The 23,400-nt window shown below is 40.7% G+C and overlaps 1 protein-coding gene across 6 annotated transcripts in view; it reads right to left on the bottom strand.

The window, feature by feature from the left end:
* Window positions 1-13,108, bottom strand: part of gramd1b (GRAM domain containing 1B) — a 64,318-nt gene extending 51,210 nt beyond the window's left edge. For 5 of the 6 annotated variants that reach the window (XM_022746310.1, XM_022746309.1, XM_022746312.1 and 2 more), the window contains exon 1: window positions 1,775-1,809. In XM_022746310.1, coding sequence (XP_022602031.1) covers window positions 1,775-1,809 — 35 coding nt within the window. Of the gene's footprint in view, window positions 1-1,774; window positions 1,810-6,143; window positions 6,171-9,306; window positions 9,397-13,085 lie in introns of those variants that run through there. The other variant, XM_022746316.1, reaches the window with a different exon arrangement.
* Window positions 13,109-23,400: the final 10,292 nt, after the last annotated feature.

Below are 23,400 nucleotides of genomic sequence, written 5' to 3'. Positions count from 1 at the left end.
AAAGGAGTTATTTATAAATTTTTTGTTGTAGCAGAGACATTGCAATATTCTTGATCAACAGTGACAACATGAAGACCTTTCTAAAATGACAGCGTACTCAATAACAGCAGCTGGCAATCTGGGAGCATGTCAATATCAATAATATCAATATTATCATATAAAGTGTCGTAATGGCCGCCTCTCTTTTGCAGCTTTGTCAATGGTGTGTGCTCTGATGTTTAATATCACTGTCAACAATCCTATATTGCAGACAGAATATTTAATAGTCATTAAGGAGAACTATTTAGTGAATTTAATGAACTGCATTGGTAACAAAAAAAAACATTATACAAACATATGAATGGCACAAGATGTTTGTATCATCATATAAAAGGTGTGGAGCAGCAGGCCCATTTTAAAGAACACAGACTCTTTAGCCACTTGCTTTTTTCCACTTCCACAGCAAATTAACTATTTTCTCCTTGTCTCATAATCAAAATAATGAATCAAAGTGTACTTGAGCTACTAGCCCTTCTTGTGATCTTTAATGCCTTTCCTTCGTAATTCATTTAAGGACTAAAGAGATAGTTATGTGAGGGTAACACACTATTACCTGCTGGAAGTATTTATCACAGAGAGCGCACCTAAAGCAGCTGCAGGACTGCCCTGTATCCCCATCGACAGGCACAGTAAATCTAACAAAATTGCTCTTAATGGAACTGGGGAGCAGAGATCACAGTGGAGATTTAGCAGGCCCACAAGCCAGCTGGAAAAGCCCTTCTACACGAATGTATGTGTGTATTGCAGAAATACTGACATACAGTCTTTTATTCTGCCCCCTCCCCCCCCCCCCCCCCCGCCCCCGCCCCCCGCATTCATCAGGTTTAGGTAAATGCATGTGCATATTAATCATTTTGACTCATTCTTCTATTTGAATGAATTGCTGACAAAAAGTTATTTTAACTAGCCTGAAACAAATATGGAGCCCCGCCCCATCTAGAAGAACAAAAATATGGAACACCTAATGCAGTCACAGAGGTGTATCGCAGCTTTATTTTACTGAATGGCAGCACACTATGACTGTAGAAATGTATAAAACAGCTAAACATGTCATACACGTTTTAAATTACTTTTAAATCGTAAATGGTCTGTCTCAATCGTTAAATGCTAAATTCCTTAAAGCAAGTTAATTGAAAAAAACTAATGTAATTGACATTTAAAAACCTGCTGTGGACAGAGAGAGAGAAGAGAAAAAAAAAAGAAAGAGAGAGAGAGAGAGAGAGAGAGAGAGAGAGAGAGAGAGAGAGAGAGAGAGAGCAAGAGAGCAGATGCTATTTCTCAGCAAAGGTCAAACAGAAAAGGGTACAGCTGCAGAACAATACCCGGGTCGTCTACGTCATCTGATGTGGAGAGTAGAAACTACATTAGCACTTAATTCAGTAGATAATCATATGATGATTATCTGGCATCCGGTAGTCTAGTATGTAATGGATTATAGTGGCACACATTATAGTGGTAAATGTAAAAATATCCAGGATGGAGTTTGTTAGAACAGGTCATATTAAATAGAGAATATTTGAGTTGAATTTTTGACTACAAGCCTGTATTTAAATCTTTGGAACCTAGCCGGTTTCAAAAATAACTATACGCTACGGATGACATCAGTTATGTTTCATATTTATTTCATGCACGTCATCCTATCTGCATGTCGGCTAATTTGCCGTCCGGTCAAACTCAAGACTACAAGATAAGGATGTACCGCAGGTAAGGAAAAGTAACAGAAATCAGACCTGACCTTATGTTTGTGCATGGTGAACAGGCAGACACCATCCTGGCCTCTCTCCTGGCTCTCATGGCCTCTCTTCAATCACTGTCCCGCTGTTTCGTTGTCAGATTGTCACTTGTCCAGCATGGTTTGTCATCATCGCCAAGCCTTATAAAATCCCTCTTGTCCTCCTCTCTCACAGAGCACATCCAAAATCAGTCAGAGGAAAAACAATGTCACCAGCTCAGACACGGAAAGTTGCAAAGAGAGGTGATACAGACAACAGTTGCTAATCTATGATGCCTGCTCAGAAGCCACAGGATGTCCAGGCTGACCAGATGCCACAATCCTGATACGAATACATCTAAGCCCACAATTCCTCACAGCTGTTGTCAACCCACCATCTTTCCTCCCTGCATTTTAAAAACCCAGCGAGTGTCAGTTTTCTGTCCAGGAGGTTCGCAGCCTCGTTTCCTATCGTATCACCTCAAATCTGCTTCGCTGAGCCATGCATGAGCAGTTGTACGAGGGAGGATGGGTCAAAGATGTGAGCCCTCTGATTGGCTGGTTAGCCATGGTGTGTGTGTGGGAAGGTCCGTTTGGTAGGCTCACTGAGAACGGCTATGCTCGATAAGGGTGGTCCTTCACCTCCTTTCCTGCTCTCTCTGCTTTATCAGCCTCCCTTCCCTTCCCTTGCGCTGCTCTCCGTCACTTTCTCCATCTCTCCTCCTCCTCCTCCTCCTCCTCCTCCTCCTCCTCCTCCTCTCTCTGACTCGCTGTCTGCGCTACAAGCTGCAGGCATGCATGCGCGGTGCTCGACCAAAGCATCACGACGTCTTTGTGAGGAGCCGCATTAGTGACACGGTGGCTGCACGCACACAAATGCACACATGAATATGGGGAAGGGCTGGCAGCTACGTCATGAAGTCATCCTATCTTGCAGACATAACACCCCGGCAAAGTCCATGACCCAAATTCACCAAGCAACACACATGCATCACTGTCATCATCATCATCACAACCATTTGGATGTACTGATATTATTGTGTGAACCACAGGAGTCATTAGAGAAGATTACCCTGAGATACCACTAACAAATGTAGAATAAGATCAGACAGAAAACTACAATGCTGCAGATGAAACCATGCAAGGCTAATAAAGAGAAACTGTAACCTATTCTGCCACAGAACAAAGCACAAAAGCCACTTCAACCAATATAACAAAAAAAAAGATAAAATAAAAAAATAAAAAACAAATACAGACGGAAAAATACATTATTTTAAGCAATGTATGAAGTGTCTGTATTTGGGAATGGCAAACTGTTCATCAATAATGTGGCTGATTACTGAGCTTTTATAAATACTAATAAAATTTTTTGTCAGCACAAAGTGAATAATGCATGAAATATACTAAATTAGAACAATTATGAGGTAAAGTTATCTATTTGAATTGATTATGGTGTATGTTCAAAAATGTTCTCAATGAAATATCAGTCTCTCACAACAAGTTATCTGTTGTCTAATGTATAATTGACTGCAGTGACTTCTCCCTTCCTGGTTTGAAAGTCATCCGGAACAAGAAACTGGGATCTCGTCTATTTTCTGAGTATCGTTTACCCAATATGTCGGATCCATGCTTTTTCTGGGGCTAAGGAAAGAGTGAGATCAGATTATGCTGACCTCCATCACTGGAAGCTAATGTCTCACACCACAGACGATGATCGATAATCCAGCAACTGAGACGGCGCAAGAGCAATGCGGACATTAGAGCGAGGACAGAAAAGGCAGAAAGTACAATGTTGGACTGTTGAGGAGAACCTCAGCAGAAGAATGGACTGTATTCTAATAGTCATTATAAAGGCCGAGATCAGTCACTGTCACGTTATTCAACTCAACAGCCTCTTATTCTGTCAGCGGGAGAATACACCAGAGCTTCTCTCCGCCTTCCAGACACACTGACAGCAACTGACTCGATCTCCTCTTTACAACATGCAAAGTACAGAGTTTCCAAATGCACTTGCATCCTGCCCACTTTATCCAGCCAGAGGGCTTTTTGCATGCATTATTTACAGCTGGCTTTATAAAAAAAAAACTATGTATTGATCTTGTGAAGTTCGTGTGATTCAAGATCACTTAGGAAATACCTGCAGTGGGGTTACAAAGGATACAGAAACAAAACGGGAGATGTGCTTTGGTAAAGGCAAGACAGGGGATGATGTAATATTCATTCAATATTTCATGCAATATCAATACTGTAATATGAGACTAGATGTCATGTATGATTATAGTTACTGTATAATACAGATCTAAATGTCCTTAAACATCTTTAAATAAGTACCTCCAGCAGCTTGGCCATTGTATAAACAACTCTTATTTGCTAAAATACTAAAACTAATGCGTTTTTTGTGTTGGTCTTTTTTGTGTGTGGTCGACTGTATGAGGCTGACTTTGGTCTTCCAAGTCATGCATATATCTTCTCATTTCAATGAAAAAAAGCCTTGCTAAATGATATAATATAAACTGCCCTGATCCCAAAAAAAGAAGCAGTTCCTCATTCTGACTGATTTATTATCAGACTGGTTAAAAAAACATTAGCAAGTGCACTATTCTTTATGTGTGACTAATGAAGCCAATCCTTTAAAACTTAAAAAACTCAAGAAGTTACAGTTTATACCGACAAACTAAAGTAAAGTCAGCGAAGTGCAAGAGCAGCTGAATCTTAATTTAATAATAATCCCTGCATTAGCACTCGTGATTTATGCTTGGCATGCAAACGGTAACGACACAAAGGAACATCACTTGGTCTAATGGCTGACCTTCTGTCACATATCACACTCAGCATTAGAAAACAAACTCATTCTGCAACAGAAACAACACTGTCTTGCACCAGACCAAAATTTACACCCACTGTGACAAAATTATTACAGAGCAAAAACCTTTTATCCAAGTAATATGGCGATAGAAAGAGACCCAACAATTAGTTTTTACAGCTTATTGCCGATCATTTCTAAATGATGGGTGACCTCACCTGGATAATTGTTCACTGAAAACACACACTGGGCTCAATAAACCATGTCTTGGTTGTGTGTTGGAGTATAGAGACTCCTAGTGGTTCAAACATGGTTCATCCCGCTCCTCACCCAACTTGCATGACTAACCACTCAAAGCACAACAAACCAGAGACACACACACATACCAGAATGCACACACCAAAAACACACCAGAATAACAGTGTCTCACTCAGCTCAGAAAATGTGCCAGACAAACAGCACATCTCCCACCTGACCACTGAGCAGAGAACACAGCATGCACACACAGCACGCACACACAGCACGCACGCACGCACGCACGCACACACAGACACACACAGACACAAACGCCAAAACACAAGGAGCTTTCATGGTTATGGCTTCATAGCAGGCCGTGAATATCAATTTTCACAGCTGCAATTCAATAAGGCACACTACAGTAGAGGGGAAATGCAACCATCCCACTTGCGTACACATAAAGTAGAAAAATGCAAACCCACATGTGCTAAATGAAGATATCAGTATGTAAATTAACCCCTAAACAAAACAAATACGGAAATCCCTTATTTAGTCCTATTATAAATTCTATAGCATACTGTGCTGGTCATTAAGGCGGAGGAGTCAATAAATACAACCAGAAGAGTTACAGTTAGAGTTCAAACTCAGAGACAATTCAGATATGAATTATGCAACATGGACGTAAACCTAGCATCAGGAAGATGTCCTGAGGGTTTTGGAAATAAAAAATCTGAAATGTAATATTAAACCAATGCAGTACAATATACGTTCTCCTCCGCCAAGTTAAGCATGGAGGACCTGCTATTCATTAAATTCCCTGGTCCACTTCTCACGTGGTGCACCGCAGACTACAAACATCATTACCTATCACTCACCTTTTCAGCCTGTGCCTCGAACCACTTTGCTTCAGGACTGGCACAGTGTCTCTTGTGACAGCAAAGCCTTCACACCCTGAAGAACACAGTGTCTGGGCCCACAGTGTGTGTCCACGCTGCTGACCTGCCACCGGCCGGCTAGCTAAAAGACTAAAAGCTCCACAATGGTTTCCAACTCACAAAGCCCTGTTTGTGTCTGATGTTGATGTTGTCCAATAAAAGCAAACAATGGCATTCCATGGCTTGCAACTGTATTCACTGCTGGCCTCTCCAAATGTAAAGCGCATTCAGACACCTTGGTTGGCGGACAAAGCCGCGAATCTGTGTCACATGCAGGGTGGGTGGGCCGGGGCAAGTGGGGTGACAGCGAGGCCTGTCCCGCTGTATCTGTGCTCCGTGAGCCCACCAACATACGATGCATGCTCACACTTCTGTAGGTAAAGGAAGAGTTTGCATAATACTCAGAGTGCAGACTTACCTGATTTTGTCGGCTGCACTGTCAGACCTGCACAGAAGAAGAGAGGAGCGAGAATTCAGTCATGGGGCGCTGCATCCACTGCCAGTCATTTCTGTTTTGTTTAAATTTGGTGTGGTCGTTTTCACTGCACCACCACTTCAAATACTACTAAAAGCTGTAATGGGTAACACGTTAAACCTACAATTTGCCATTTATACGAAGCATATAAATTAATAATAACTGGTCTATAACACATTATAACACTTTTATGTAGTTCTAGGCAGATAAAAAATGAATAAATTTGTATTTATCACTGTTTTGTAAACAACTGTTACTCTTCATTCATAAATCTTCCCATAAGGCATCCATTACAGGTGTATATATAGTTAATAACTTAGCTTTAATTATATATTGAGTACAAACAGTTTAAATCCACCAGTGAATGAATGTACATATCATTACATGTGAATAAACGTATGTTAAATTGTTAATTAATGAATTCATTAGATGTTATAATCTAGTTACAGATTCTTAATAGGAGGAATTATGTAATTATTCATTAGTAATTATGCATTACATATGTTAATAAACACTTTAAAATGTCCTTATATGTCCTTACAGCTGTACTGTAGTGTTTTATACGGTTATGTGTTTATACCTGCTGACATACCTGGTAAATGTGGAGGTTGCAGTAAAGTGTGACATGCCTTTAATAGGCAGCCTGGTACGAAATTGTGCAGTTTCATTATGGTTACATAAATATATACTCTATGCTATAAATTGACCCAGTGATGGCTTGTCTCTCAGAGTGTAATCCCGATTCACAACTCACAATCATGTGCTGCGTCATCTTCACTGATGAGTCATGTTACACTGACTTGGCAAAGTCACGTTGTGATATTACATAACACTCTGCAGTTATAGCGGAGGATGCAAATGAAAGAAAATGGCAGCAAATGAGAAAACTTGCCCTCATTTCTCCCCCTGAACCACCACGGATGCCCAGATAATCTGGCAGAGGCAGATAAAAAAAAAAAAAAAAAAAAAATCACAGCTACAGGCACATATTAGCCGACAGCCTGCTGTCACTTCCCCCCGAAAATGCAGCTGCACACAGCACACTGACCAAACTGCAGCTCACAAGGCAAACAGACAGATGCGGTGAGAGCAAGACAAGACTGACGGACATGGAGACGGCGAGACACGCAGAGTTTTGGGAGATGCAGCAGTGCATCCTCCAGGCAGAAATGCAGCTGGTTTTTTTACCTGCAGAGGAGACATGACATTCCGTGCCCTCTAAAGCCGGCTACAGAACGCTGCTCTCCCTGCAGCTGCTGCAGAAGCGCCTCACTAGCTATCACCAGCACAGCAAAGAGAAGAGCAGCGAGAAATCCCATAGGTTTGACAGGTACTGTTCCTAATTCGAGCGAGTGGAGGCACTGAGGGAGAAGAGTGCGCGGGAGGCAGAGCCAGAGCCAGAGAGAGGAACATGCAGGACAGACAGAAAGAGTATAGGTGTAGAGAAAGATACACAGAGCTGAAGGCAAAGACAGCTCAGTGGGTGGTTATTATGAAGCTAGACAAAGAAGATTCTTGCACATTTTCTGTTTCCAAATTTCTATCATCAGAACCGTCAAGCATCACATTTGGTTTTACTATCAATTTCTGTTTAATGACAAAATCAGCAACAGCTTCTTCTCTGTGCAGCCAGCAACTATTGAAATGTAGGAATAATCCCTGGACTGCAGATGCTGAAAAAAAAGCTGTTTGCATCATCAAATGCCTGAAATTAGCCAAAAAACCCTTTGTCTAATCTTGTATTTTGCCTCATGCTCTTTTTAAAAGGTCTTTAGTTACCTGATATGACTTTAAATGCCCCTGGTAGTTCTGCAGACCTATAAATTGCCAATTTGACTTTCTTTGCCAACAGCTGAAACATGTTTAATATTTCTGAGACTTTGTCGAACAATCTGTTTAAATGTTTGGTGATCAAAAGACTTTGCTTCTTGGTATTTTTTTCCAAAATCACTGGACTTGCATTTATGTGTTGGTGGTAAAATCTGACATCTGACATTACTGACTACCATCTTGTTGGAAATCAAAAACAAACTGACAATAAACATAGACAACACTGGAGACTGTATCACTTCTTTCTTCCTACTTTTTACAGCAGTCTGAAAATGAGGCTGCAGTACAAGCCAGAAGACACACACCTGCGTCAGTGCGGTACTTGTCAGTGATTTGCTATTCACGCTGTGTTTAATAATAGTATTTCAGCCCGAAAAGACAGTAAGACATGAAACGTTCAGTAATGCAGGTAGTTCTACTTTCCTGTTACATCCTGTTCCTAATCTCCTTGGAAAGCAACAGATTGCTCACTTGAATTTGTGACTGGCTGCACTGATTTACTTCAGGTATAAAGTATGAAGTATGAAACCGCACGATCCAGGCCGGCAGGCACACCAACACACACGTTTAAACAGACACGTACGCACACCTACACACCAGCTTCAGTAACTGATTTAATGTCCAGGTCTGTCACTGGTGCTCCTGTGACAGCTGCAGCATATTCCAGGGTGATAAAGAGCTAATGATACTGCCCGTCTCTCAACTCACGCACAATAATCATTGCAGGGGTAATTACATATGGCCACTTTTAGATGAAGAAAAGAAAAGAAATGAGACCTATGCTCATTAATGTCACATCAGAAACAATATGTGGCTTTTATACATTTGTTGATGCTTCAAGTGTCCCATGTAAATCAATTTTGTCAATTTGTCTGCAGGCTTGAATTTCTATTTTGACAAAAAAAAAAAAAAAAAAAAAAAGCCACAATGAAGATACAAAAAACAGATCATGCAGTACAACAATGCCTCTGTCTATGGCACCAGTATGGGGAGGAAGTGCCCTCTAGTGGGGGATGCGTGCAAGGAATGAACAGATGTGACTAAAAACTATGGAATACATTGACATTTTGGGTTGATTATTCTTCCCAGCAGCATGAATCTACATGTGACCTGGTTCAATAGGTACTGCAGCCATATAAAACACACTGTCTCCTATATCCTTCCTGGATTAAACTCTCTCACTTTGATTTAAGTAACATGTTTCATTAAGCCACACTTTGATTTGGGATGGGTTGCAAGCAGAAAAGGAATGGAGGCACATACAAAGATTGCTCACCTCTCCTCTCGGATTAATGGAGTCAAGAAGCGAGTGTTGTCGTCTTCATGGCTGCTCTGCTGGCTGCTCTGCTGGCTGCTCTGCTGACTGCTGCATGGGACACAGGAGAGAGGTCAGGGTTGTCAATCATTACAGTGTCCTTCTACTAAAATGCAATGTGAATGTGATGATATACTGCATAAACACTTTTTTATGTGTTATGTAAGGAATGAGCCTGTTGTGAATTATTGAACCGGGGTTATTCACTCATTTCAACTCATTTGAACAAGAGAAATTAAGTGAAAACATGAAGAAAATAAAGTAGAACATCAATAGACCTTATTATACAAACTCTACGGTGCATGTTTTAATTTATTTTCAACTCCTGCAGGGTAAAATGTAAAAATGTTTGTTTCTAATAATGTTTCTGTCATAAATTTGCTGCTGCTGGGCCTAACATCAGCTCTCCAAGCTCCTGTAAATTAAGTGTCAAATACATACAGTAACAAATACGGTCAAATATATATGGCAACTTCATCCATTCGGTTAGTGGTAGAAGTTCCTGTCCTGTGCATGCGCAAATGCGGTATTAACACTAGAGGGGGCTATATGACATAGGCTATGCAACAGACAAGGCTCCTGATAATAATTAAAGGGGGTTGCAGATGTGTAAATGAGTATATACAGAGGGAACCATTAATGCATAAAATTACATGAATAGTTGAACACCTAGAAATCTTTTGAAGAGTTTTCTGACTGTTGCTACTATTCAAAGAATAAATCAGAGAATTGATATTTCTTATCTACTTTACTTAGTTTCCTATTTAATTGTCAAAAGAGTAAACTGTATGTTACACATACTGTATGAATGATATCACAGGGTCACAGCTATCTTTTTCTCCTCTCTCTCTCTCTCTCTCTTTGTTTTCACAATGGATGACTTCCCTATTTTTCAACCCTGCTTTCCATCCATACTTTGACATTTAAGAATAAAGCCTTTCTGTTGGGAAAGGTCTTCATTAATTCACTCTCAGCAGGGTGTCCTGATCTGTTTCCTACAGCAGCTATGGGCTGTACGAGGCCTGAGGGGGATGCTGGCACAGATGAAAAATGCAGATTTTGGGAGGATGAGATTATTTTGGTACACTCTAGATGCACTCTGAAAATAGTTTCAATAAAAAAGTTTAATACTTATCTCTGAAATCTGTCTATTCAGTTATAGAATAGAATACACAATACTATTATAAGCATTTCCCAGTCACTTGTGTGGAGTACAAAATCAACTAAATAATGCTTCACCGCCTTGAGGGAATTTTTTTTCATTTCAGACAATGTAAGTTTAAAATTGAGTCTAAGACGAAGCAGAGTCCGTCTTGAAGTAAACACAAGGAAATATAGCTGAGTTAAAATCAAAAACCTGTATGTTTTCATGAAAAACAACAGCATGCAGTCCTATTTGTACATTTCACCAGATGTAATGGATAGATATGAAACTGATATGCTGACAGTTTAAAGCTAAGGTAACCTTGCATTATAATGCTGCTACAACAGAATCAACATTTTTTGTGGAATATCAGTTCCACTGCCTCATGTCTTTGCTCATTCTCTGTCTGCTGCAGGTGCAGTGTGTCTGCAAGCTGTTCTCTCAGAGGGAAGACATGTGCCGCAAAAGCAGTTGGGTTTGTTCGTGTTATGCAAGTGTTTATACTTGTATCCCTGGCCTTTAGAGCATGTTCATATGAAGTCACAAGAACTGAAAGTTGACATGGCGTGGGCCCTCACTGAATTATTCAGTACTCATACACAATTGATGGAATATGTGCTTTGAACATGATAGCAAGGAGGGGTAGCAAAATAAATATCAATTTTAAAACAGTGTTAAAATAAGTTCACAGCAATTGTCAGCATCGCACAGATGCCTCTTTCATTTATTTCATGACTAACATAAAAGTGAAATTGCTGGAAAAATTTGAACACAACACCTTATTTAAGAACTGTTTATCCACTTATTAAAATTTCTTCAAATACATGACAGTAACACATCCGATTTCTTGTTTTTCCTATGTTGCTTTGGGAGAAATTGTGTGTCTGAAATATTTAAATGCTTGAACGAGGTGGAAGCAGTGAAGCCTGGTGAAAGATACTGCACCACTTCCTCGAAATAGCCCTGCTCTTATCAGGCTGCAAAACAGCAGATTCCACTGTGTCTGCGAGCCTCCCCTGTTCCCAGACAATCTTACACACACACACACACACACACACACACACAAACTAACACTGGAAAAAGACAAGATTAAGATGCTACAGTCACAAATGTAACAAATTAACAAAGAACAGTGATAAGTATGAACACTTGTGCTGGACTAAGAATGTGTTACTCAGGCTTACTTCAGGTCAGAGCAGATTAAACTACAAAAACACTGAAAGGTTTTCATCTCATCACAAAAGCTTCATAGATTTAAAAAGGGTCTGAGTGGTGATGTTCCACGTCGGTGACAGAAAGCTGAAGTGATGTTAGAAAATTACACTGAACCAGCCAGACTTAAAGCAACTAACAGTGCATCCCATCAATCAATCATCATCAATCAAAGAACACACAGCAGTACTGATGCACTGCACTGAGCTTCAAACCTCCGTTATATCTTGATAAAATGTTTTTGAATACTTACAGTATTCTTTTTCTTCCTCCATGATGAGAAATCCAAGGCCACATTGTTTACACTGCACCAGACCAAATGAACAAACCACGTGTATGTGGTTAACTATAAACACTGACATGTTGGTATATTAACTGAGCAGTCGCACAGGTCTCAAACCACAAACACTGAGTAAGTATCTGTTAAAACACCAACTAGAAACTTCTTGTACTGTACATTTTGCGTACATATACAACACAACTGTCAAAAAGCAACGACAGGCGGGCTAATGATCCTTTAAAGTGGCACAATGGTGTGATTTCAATGGTTTTCTCATTTCTCGCCTCATTAATTGAGAACATGTCAAAGTGCTGGGCAGCCATGAGTGTCACTCCTGGTGGAGGTAAAAGTCCAGTGTCTTGCTTGAGGAGTTGGATGGACAAAACTGCTGCAGCTAGAAACAATGCATAACCACATTTCTTTGAGACGGGACGCTGTAAGATTTAAGACTCAGTCACATCGTTAAAACTTTGAGATGGTCTTCCATTTGCCTCTCTTTTTAGACTCTAACCGTCAAATCTAGATCAGACCTTAACTGATACAAGTACAGTAACAAGTGTGTCCTGCTCAGGTTTTAAAATATGGTTTAATGGTGCAGTTATTTCCCCAGGGAAAGAGAGGGACGAACTATATGCACTTTTTTTTCAAAGCACTGCTTGAGTATTTCTGTTTGAGACTTCCTTTCCTCCTCTGCATTTCAGTCGAAAGGAATATATTTGTTTCCTCCAATACATTAATTTCACGTCTATAGTCACTTTGCCGATTGAGATTTTACATTCAGATAAAATATGGCTGTTGCCAGGTAACAACATTGAGAGTCTACAGCCATGCTGGTTGCTCTCTGAGCCTCCATTTACTATAACCACAGTGATGGTTTGACCTAAATGTTAACGTCAGCATACTAACACGCTCACAATGACAATGTTAACATGGTGATGTTTAGCAGGTATAATGCTTCTGCTCACTAATCATCTTAGTTTAGTGGGTTAGCATGCTAACATTTGCTAACTACCATTAAACACAAAGGACAGCTGAGGCCGACTGCAATGTCATTAGTTTCACGAGTATTTAGTGATAAAACAAAGTACTTGAACACCTTTTTACCTGATGATGGCACTAGATGAAAAGGTCGCATAGTCAGACCTATTTCCGCAGCTCTCCTGACAGCACTGGAAAAAGGTCTGGACCCATTATCAGTCTGGCTTGTTTGTATGCTTCAAACCAATCACAGTCATCTTGGGCGGCACCGAGCACAGAGTACAGCAACATTGCCCCTGCAAAAATATTCTCAGTTGCACGTGGGTAGTCAATCTATCATTAAAATGGCTAATTCCCTGCAAAGAAAACTCCACAAAAACAGTAAAAGACTTTGTCAAAACTGGGGAGTTCGCCCTGAGTGGGACGTGAATGTCTGTCCTGAATTTAATTGCAATCCATCAAATAGCTGTCAAGATATTTCACTCATAACCACAAATGTCAACCTCATGGTGGAGTTATACGAAAAGTCAGGAGATGACCAAAGTCATTAGGCTGTATCCTCTGGGCACCATAAATATTCACATCAAATTTCAAGGTAATTGTTCAAACAGTTGTTAAAATATTTGAGTCTGCACCAAAGTCCTGACACGTGAGACTGACAGACCAGCACTACCATCCCTAGAGCCGCATCCCGCCAGTATTACTAAATATCATTATTGTTGAATGTTTTTCCACTGAAATTCCTCTTTTACAAAGCAAAGCATTACTGTACGAAACCTCTTGTGGTTTGATTATGGCTGTTTCACTTTGTTTAGTAGTTTGAGGAACAAATCTGCAGGTTATGCAAAGTACATTTTCTAGTAATTCTTAAATGTTCCCCAGCAAACTCATATATGTACTTAGATAGTGGAGAGTGTGTGACTGCTGCAGGCACAGCTCACAGCTGCATCATATTTACATCATCATCAGTGGGGATGCTCCTGTATACTGATTATCTGTGTACACGCTCACAGAAAATCATGCTCAACACACAGCTGTAACACCGTAATCATCTTAGAGTGCCACAAATGAAGACGCCCTAACCTGCCATCTTTACAATACTGCTATTGTGGAACAACCTGCCATTAAATGTTATCAAAAACTGAAAACAATGATGTCAAAATCTCCAAAAATAAAAAAACAATAAGTTAAAACAACAGAACTGCCCACAAGGCAGCAATAATTAAGGGATGTGGTCAGCAATGCTGACTTGTGGGAAAATGCTCTGTGAGGACAGGGTGTACAGCAGCGCGCTGTGTCCTCGCAACTTAACACGACAAAAACAGCTTGTTCTGCTACATCAATAATTAAGTGAAGATAAACATTAAGATTTGGATTATTTATGTCACTCCCATACAGTTTTAAGCCTGTAGAATTTCTTACATACTACACGCAGCTAGTAACAAGGAGGAGACTGAGGAGGAGCCATGTCGTCTTAACGCCACAGTATGGTATGAAACTGAGGAACGCATGTTACAACAGTCCACGCTGCACCCTGAGGATGCGTTGAGCTTTACTCATGGTGTGCTGCGTAACGACAGTATTTCACACTCAAGGATGCCGCCAGGTTTATATGTACACATGCCTCTGGAGAGTTGGTGTCTTCAACTAAGAGAGAGATAACACACTGATGGACTGAGTAATGAACCTGTTTCTGTCTGCCATCTGTTACCAGTCACAACTTTCCTGTTAGGACATAGAGGAACAGAAGACAAAAAAATAATTACCAGATATTTTTTTTTTCTTCTGATAGAGCTGCACTTGTAATAGATTGTGAAAAGATTAAATTATTTCTCAATCAAATCTCTTAAGACTAATTAAAGAAACTGCAGGTCGACCAACAAACACACTTACAATTCATTCCCAGACACAAACATACACTTGCTCAAAAGAAATTTTACTCTGTTCTCTCTACTTTGGCTGAGTTCTTTTCTAATAAGAGTCATACCCGTCAGCTCATTCATAGCACCATGAATGAACTTAACAGAGTAAATTTTGTGAGGTTTCTGAACATTTGTAGGCCTTGATTAAAATTTAAATAAACTTTACTTAAACTGTTTAAATACTTTAACTTTGAAAGGGCTGATTTACTTTATTGACCCTATGACCTTTTCCCCCTTGTGTCACCATCACCTACTGTATCTCAGATGTTAGTGGATCGCGCAACCATGCGACCAAAAAGAAGAAAGCTATTGATTTTGTAAACCCCATGACCTTTCCTTCAGTACTGCTGTCAGGCCAACCTTTCAAGTGACCCTACGGTATCTCCTGAGCACTTTGTTTTAAGCGCACAGTATCTACTGTGTAGCTTTGTGCTTTTTTGAGAAAGAAATCTATGAACTTTGGTGACCCTGGGCAGAGGTCTGCACTGTACTGAGCCTGTGATTGTTAACAAATGTAACAATCTGTCAAAAATGACCTGAAAACACACTAGAACAGGAAAGTAAATCACAGCCACACGGCTAACCCTACGACCATCAGAGCTGAATTGTTACAGGCAGATGGGCACAAGATAGCTTAGAAAAGCACCTGAAAAATGTAACTACCTCTTGTATTGTGTGTAGTCATTAAGCTGCTTGCTGCTTTGCAAGTATCCAATTCGGAAAGGTGAAAAAAAACCTCAAGCTTAGCAGAAGTCTAAATGTTCAATCCTCTAAAATGAGCTGACAAGACAAAGCTTAACTCTCTTTCAGTTAGTGATACACCACACATTAGTGCAGGTAGCAGGAGCCTTGAAGCAGCATGGAGTAAGTAGAGAAGATGTGGTGGAGAAGAAGGGAATGGGGAGAGGTGAGTAGGGAGGGCCCATACCAACCTGCTCTCACTGCCTTGCTCCTTCTTCTCTCGGACCTTCAGCCACTTCCTCAACAGGAAACGCTTGCGGCGAGGGGAGGCGCTGGGCGTGGAGCATCTGGACCAGGAGGAAGGGGCATCTTCATCGCTGGAGGGCGTGATCTCAATGGAGGGCAGCTGGAGGTACTCCTTGGAGCCGGAACGGGATCGGGCTGCGAGGTGGCCGTCGTTCAGTCGCCCTCTTTCGGTCTCCCTCTCGCTGGGCACATTCCTCATACGGCGCATCTTGAAGCGCTTGCGGCGGAGGGTTGGGGTCGAGGAGCTGGATTGCACGGAACCATCTGACACGGCGTTGCTTCCTCCGTCTGAGTATGCCGGAGCGTCGTTTGGGACGCTCACCTGGAGTGAAGGAGGTCTAAGAGTGTCACTCATGGTCCTGACTAGCTGACTAAAATGCAAATGCAACCCCTAAAGAACTTCCCTGGTTAAAAGAATTGCAGATTTTGCAATCCTGCAGCTTGAAGGGCTACTAGCTACCGAAAAGTTGAGGTTTAGTGCTGAACAGATGAGGCACAATTTAGATCCTTGACAATCTTGACTCAGGTGGACCTCACACAGCCCCCTCAGTTCCTCTTGTTTATTTTAAAGCCCTGTCCACATGCCAGCCAATGGATTGAAAGACAGGCTGAGAAGTCCTGATAGCAGATATCTGGGGCCTGACCAAGTCCTTCTGCTGCTCCTCAGCTGTTGGTTGATATGTATCAGTTCAGTGGCTGGCTGACAGACTGTGAAGAGCAGTCTTGTGGCAGTAAACTCAGTCTCTCAGGCTGGGGAGGAGAGGGCTGGATTAGATAACAAAGGGGGCTTCTGTTCTGAGAGCAGCAGATGAAACATGTATAAGGCCTGTCAGGGAGTGTAACACAACTCCTTTGCTGGTCCTCCCCAGGGACTGGCAGGCCAAGTTACACACACACTTACACATTGGCTGTGCTACAGTCCGAGCTGCCAAAGCTGTTACCTTAGCTGCTGTTGCTAATGCTAAAGAGGAAGGCACCAACTGTCAGCCCTTGAATATTAATGCTGATGCCGTGTAAAAGGCTGGGAGGTTGTTTGTTGTCACTTTGTGCTCATTTTGGCGTTGCTGCAGCAGAGGAAGACACTGTCAGCCTTGGTTGTGCCCATGTCGAAGGGTGAGGTCCTTTCTTATGCCCCAGAGTGTCGCTGTCTCCACGTGGTTAATGCCTACAGGTTAGAGGGAGGTGATAGGACTGCAAGGTACAGGCAAGGCTGAGGGTGATGATGACCAAGTTAAGCAGACACGCACGCACACACACACACACACACACACACACACACACACACACACACACACGCACGCACGCACGCACGCACGCACGCACACACATCGGCAGATAATCAAAACAGCAGGCACGGTGCACAGGAAGTCACACAGACACAGGCAGCCACCATGATAAGCAATCACATGAAACAGGCAGCACATGAGATGCACAAACACACTCATACATGGTCACATTCTGATCTGCTAAACGTACACTGCCTATCCACCACCATGCACCAGCCCAAGTTTATCAATCCACAACCTTTCTTCCCTTGAAAATGGCGTTGAGTGTATCACACACACCTTTAAAAATTCTGTCAATGTCCAGAAACTAATCAGCAGATAACAAACAACCTCCACTGCCACTGTAGACAATGGATATCTGAGCGACGGCTAACTACTTAACCGGCTAAAGGGCACCCAAGTGTACACCAGAGTGACGGCACTTTAACAGATCAGGAAACAAAAGAACCCACCCACTAAATGTTTGACATTGCCAGAGGTTGCCAATGTGATGAACCCCTTGATTTTTTGCTGAATACCAGCTAAAACCACACCTGTCAGTTTTGCAGGTGCAACTGTCAAGCAAACAGAACACAAAACACAAAATGAGATATGGCAGAAACTATCACAAAGCATGTAGTCGAGAGAGTGGAAGTATTACAGCAGGTACAAAGCCAATAGTAAACACAACCATCTGCGTTCTTCTCATAGCCTACGCCATTATCATCACTAGAATGATTGTTCTGCACATATGGCTTTCTCAGTTGGGCATCTGTGAGGTGAGAAACAAATAGCAGGGGTAACTGTTATGTGCCTACTGAGACAGAAGAGAGAGCGTGTCCTGACTGCACAGAAATATTATACAAGCTAATAGTACCACTTATAGCTGCTACTAAATAAATCATTTAAAGCCAGTCAATACAAATTTATAGAGCATTTATTTTGGGAACAGTATATTGTATAACAGCATATTTATTATATATAGTATAACAGTGTATCTGGGTTAAAGGTTGAGACAGAGGCAATATTTTTTCTGTAGAAGCTGGTATTGATTTAGCAAACCATGTGGAAGGGGTCAGTCTAATTGGCTTAGAATGTGGTCTCTACTGTAAATCCTAGTTGTGTTGCTGCTCTGACAGAGAGGTGCACAACCATTCAATAATCTCTCCTAGAGGAAATGAGAGCATGAAAAAGCCTTTTCCTGAGTGGGACCAGTGAAAAGAGGCCTGATCTTTGAGATGATCCCGAGACTTAATAGAAGTGGGATTTGACAACTGCACTGTAGAAGATACTGTAAAGCCAAGAAAAAAATGAGCCGAGCAACTGAAGTGATTATAAAACTCATATGTCACATCCTGAGACTTGGACTTTAAAAAAAGATGTTAAGGACTACTGGAAATATAATAAGACAAAACTAAAACTAACTCAATTTCTGTGTTCAGAAGAAATAAGTTGTGAGCCATTCACTCTTGTGTGTAATATGATATAATACAACATTTTAATTATCATTGTGGTGACATGATACTGTCAACAGAATATTAATAAAACGCAATGTTATATCGACAAGTAATGCATCCTTTGGAGAGAAAATAATCGGTCAGGACTAATCGAGAATTGACCTACTCCATAAGTAATTTCAACAGCATGCAAGTATAAGTTTCAAATATACAATACTCTAAATGTTTTTTTTTTTTTAAAGCTAGGAAGTAAACGTCAAACCCTGTAGCCATCAAAATATAATTATGTATGTATAACTATGGAGCATATCAGAATCAATGCTATCATATTGAAAGAAGCATGACCGAGACTGCCATGGCTACTTCTAGAACTTGCATGGATGTTATTTTTATGTAACTACATAAATAAAAGGTAATTTGGAGACCCAGGCCCAGATATCAAACATATCAATAAGTGGCAGATTATTCCTTTTAATTCCTTTTTCTACCACTAATTTTGAGGCTTTTGTGGCTAAAGCGTTCAATTCAAACACTGCTATCAGTGTCACAGAGATAGCCAGCCAAATATCACAGGTTGCCTTTGGATTTTGACAGTCGGGAATCATTCACAAATATTTGACTTGAAGCAATTGGTCTGTTTAAAGGTCGATGCTAAAAGGCTGGAATACTTTTCAGTGTATGGTGAAATCAAACATTATTTATGATTATTACATACTATTTAACATGTCTGCATATTCGTTATTATGCTATATTAAGCCATGATTACTATTCAGCTAAATGAACCAATCTTACTATTATGTTTTTAAAACAATGCATTTTTATAATGATAAGCTCTAACAGTGTCACCATTAGTAATGATGTCCTGGACACACACACACACACACACACACACACACAACAACAACAACAACAACAACACACACTCTGACCTGCAGGCTGAGTGTGAAGTGGGGAAACTTCATGCATAAATTATGGTAAGAAAACGTTTCTTGTTACAGTTTCACACATTCTAGGAGCCTCAGGTCGTACTCTGGCGTCGCTGGGCTTAATTCAGATGAACAGGTGATATCACAGTTGAGCATATGGGCATGGCTGACAATCTTGTTAAAGTGTTGTTTCTAGCCACCGCCATGAATTCTTATGTATGGATAATTTCAGATTTCATTAACAGATCAGTATATATTTTTTTTTCCATCGAGTCAAGTCTCAGGAAAAGGAAACGCTGTTAAACACTGCTCTCTAGCTGGGGAGCGTGTTGATGCACCTGTGCAGTGTAATAATATTAAAAAAACTGAGTGCACAGCAGGAAGGACCCTAATGATCTATCCATCTTGTGTCTCAGTGAGTTGTGCACTTTGCCATGCGTACATTAGTGGAGTCAACAGATGGACCCACCACGGAGTAGCTTTGCTGTTACAGCTGAGACACAGATCACAGTTTTCCATCACCGTGATGGCTACACAGTGCAGAACAACCATGTGCTTGCTTGCCTTTCACGCGTCATTACTGACCATCAAAGTTCAGCTCTATTGTTCACTGCCTCTCTATTCTTAGCACCATGTCCCTGTCAACACAATGTCAAAGACTGTGGGCAGATTACAGAGGCATGCTAATGCTGATTAAACGAACACTCACGAAAAAACATGCGGCATACAGTGCTGCGATTAGTCAAATGAATTCTTTACAGGAGCTCAAAACATACAGCATCTCAGGAGTGGGAAATCTGTTTGTCATGGTGAAGAATTTAAAGAACTATGACAGTGAGGAGGCTGCGGTAACAATCCTCAGAGTACAGAACTCTAAATTTTTTAAAGGTCCCATATTTTATAGTAGTAAGTCTAGGTGCTATATTGATGATGTGAAAGTATCAAAGCGCTCAGTCCACAGAGAAATGCACACAGCCCGTATTCAGAAACTGAGCCTCAAAACGAATCGTCAGGTCATCTGTAACTTTGTGATGTCACAATAAAGCAGTCACTGCCCTCAGCCATGCCCCAAGCCCGAGCCACCCGGACCCACTGTCCAACCTTGCAGGATTTGGTTTGGTTTGAGTAATCTGTAATCTGCTATATTTTCATTTGGCCAATCAGAAGAAAGCCTCAAAGCCTCCTCTCTTCTGATTGGCTGGCTGACTTGCTGTTGTTGAAGCTCCAGAGAGAAGCCTGAGAAAAAATATAAAACTATATTGGGATGGTTTTTGGTACTTAAAACCGAATACATATCTTCTTATAACTATCAAAATGTCAAATACAACAGGAAAAGTGTAAAATATGGGACCTTTAAATCATATCTAATGTCTATATGGGCAATTCTGCACCTCAAATTAAGCAGCATATTAATGCATTTATTACTACCTGTGAAGATAAAGGGTAACAACTCTCTGGATGCTATTTCCCTTTAAGTCAAGTAAACCTTCAGGAAATTTAACAATGAAAGTGTATATCATTCACCAATGCCCCTGATATTTATATTTTACTAAAGTGTAATGATTACAATGTGGTTGGTGGCATCACAGTTGGTATAATTTGAGCTGCTGTGACCATAGCTGTTGAGTAAAAGCAACAGATTTGGAAAACTATTTATTAAAATAAGCAGTTTTCCTAATTTATTCCATCTTCTCCTTAGCATGTAAATGTAAGTAGAAACTATTTTCAGAGAAATGGAGAAAGTTCTGGATAGAGAGCTGCTGACAGGCTGAAGCAGAGGCTTAGTGCTGGTATCACTGAATCAATTACAGGGTCTATGACCAACCAGCAAAGAGACAAGAAGTGCCAAAGGCAAACTCAGGATTCAAGCTTTATACACCAACTGAAGCAATTTTGAAAGGTTTGGATTTACACACAGCAAATCACCCTTAAAGTGAATTATGTCAATTACAAGTGATTATGTTACTTTAACACATAAAAAACACATGAAAGAAAAAATTTCAGAAACTGAATTAAAATTCAATGTGTGTAATGCGAGACAACTTAATCTCACAACAGTGCTGTTGAAAGGGAATGAACAACAAAGCTGAGACAAACAAGATGAAATAATATTGCAGCATAAATTATTTGTCTGCCTAATGTTTATCTCACAGGCATGACGCTATTGATGTGTTACGATGTGGAATACATGCTAAACAACCCAATCCCCACATAAAGCCTTGTCACTGAGCAATTACTAATTCATGTAGGAGTGCATCCTGCAACATAACAGGGTCACAGTGCTGATGGGCAAATATTACAGCGTGCACAGTGAAGCTATGATGAGATTATAAAGTCTGCTCATGTAACAGGCTTCACCCCATTTTACCTTTTCCTTTTCCTGCGCTAATCTACTGTATAAATCTTACTAGAGCTCCAGTCAGACTGGCATCTGAGTGCACACCGACTCGCTGTAAAGAAGAATGAAGGAACACATTGTGCTGTAAATGACTGCATCCAAAACAGAACACTCTTTCTTCCAGCTCTGCCACGGTGCTGTTCACCAGCCAGGGGAGTTATTTATGGTAAAATGGCTTCATTGTAAACATAAATACAGAAGCAAGGTTATTTTCATACGTGAGTCACATTAGTCATGTATTACTTGAAGAAAAGTTACAGCTACAAAGCTACAAGGCATGCTAATAGATGATCCCACAAGGCTTCCTCACAAGTGTCATTTTCTCTGCCGCAGAACCCGGTTTCTTTCCGGGAGCAGGTGGTGGTGCTGGTGGTGGTGATAATAGTCGCTTGCCAAGAGCTTCAGAAAATTTACAAAACCCCACCAAAAACCTACATATGGCACCTTTAACAAGAAGCTACTAAAACAGCTGTATGTATTCGGATGTGCATCCTTTTCAGTCAGAGCTGGCAGGCATGTCCCAACATCCTCATCATGAGAACTGCTCCCTCCCCCTTTCTCGTTGGTCCATGTCTATAGAGACTTGCTGTACTGATCAAAAACCAAGCTTTCATCTCTTATTTAGATCCCCCTGCCTTCTAAAAATATCCTTGTTACACTATGGAAACGGGCACAGCTCTTTGGTGAAGTATAACACAGACTGTAGTATCATGTGAGAGTGTAGTGAAGACACATCTTAGTCGATGATGAAAGGAAGTTGAGACAAACTGAATCCAAAAAAAAAAAAATCAGACAGAATGAGCATGGGCGGTTTCAAGATGATTGTGTTTTAATTGAGGGTACTGTATGCACTGGGAATGCTGTGAATGCTGATCAGAATCATCCAAGGTCTGTGATGAATAAATTTAAGATGAAAAATAGGCCATACAGTAGCAGATGAATGTTTCATGTTGTATCTGTAACACCTCCTCTTCACAAAGTTCACGATTTTCACATCCTCATTGAAACACCCAGACGCTAACATGGACATCAGACATAAGGGAGAGCTGTGGCTTTTGCAGAGTCTGATCAGCGTCAGCCTGAAAAAGCCTTAATAAATGCGATGATACTGGAAACTAAAAACTCATTCACTTTCACACATACTGAGATAAAGAGGAGTTAAATCCCAAGCTCTTGATTTTGCATCCAAGCCACCAAACAAAAAGCCTGTTTATGGTTCTTAACAGTGTTTTTAAACTGCATATCTGAATGAAGTCTGATTGGGTTAATTAGATTATAGTTTCATGACAGTAATTATGTGCTGTTAAGTGACAATAGTTAATGGTGCGCTGCCAAGACATTCTATTTGGGTCTGTCATGCTATACTGCCTCTCATATTTGGCATTGCTAATATGAGTGATGTGTTTATGTTGCTGTACATTTCCATCTGGCTGACTAATGCTGCACTAATCCTGTTCAAGCGGCTCCAAAAAACTATGCTGCTAAA

This window comes from Seriola dumerili, unplaced genomic scaffold, assembly GCF_002260705.1.
Source record: "Seriola dumerili isolate Sdu_G_001 unplaced genomic scaffold, Sdu_1.0 BDQW01000102.1, whole genome shotgun sequence".
In the NCBI taxonomy this organism is placed as follows: domain Eukaryota; kingdom Metazoa; phylum Chordata; class Actinopteri; order Carangiformes; family Carangidae; genus Seriola; species Seriola dumerili.
The sequence above is the reverse complement of the archived record's forward strand: the minus strand, read 5'-3'. Positions and strand labels throughout refer to the sequence as shown.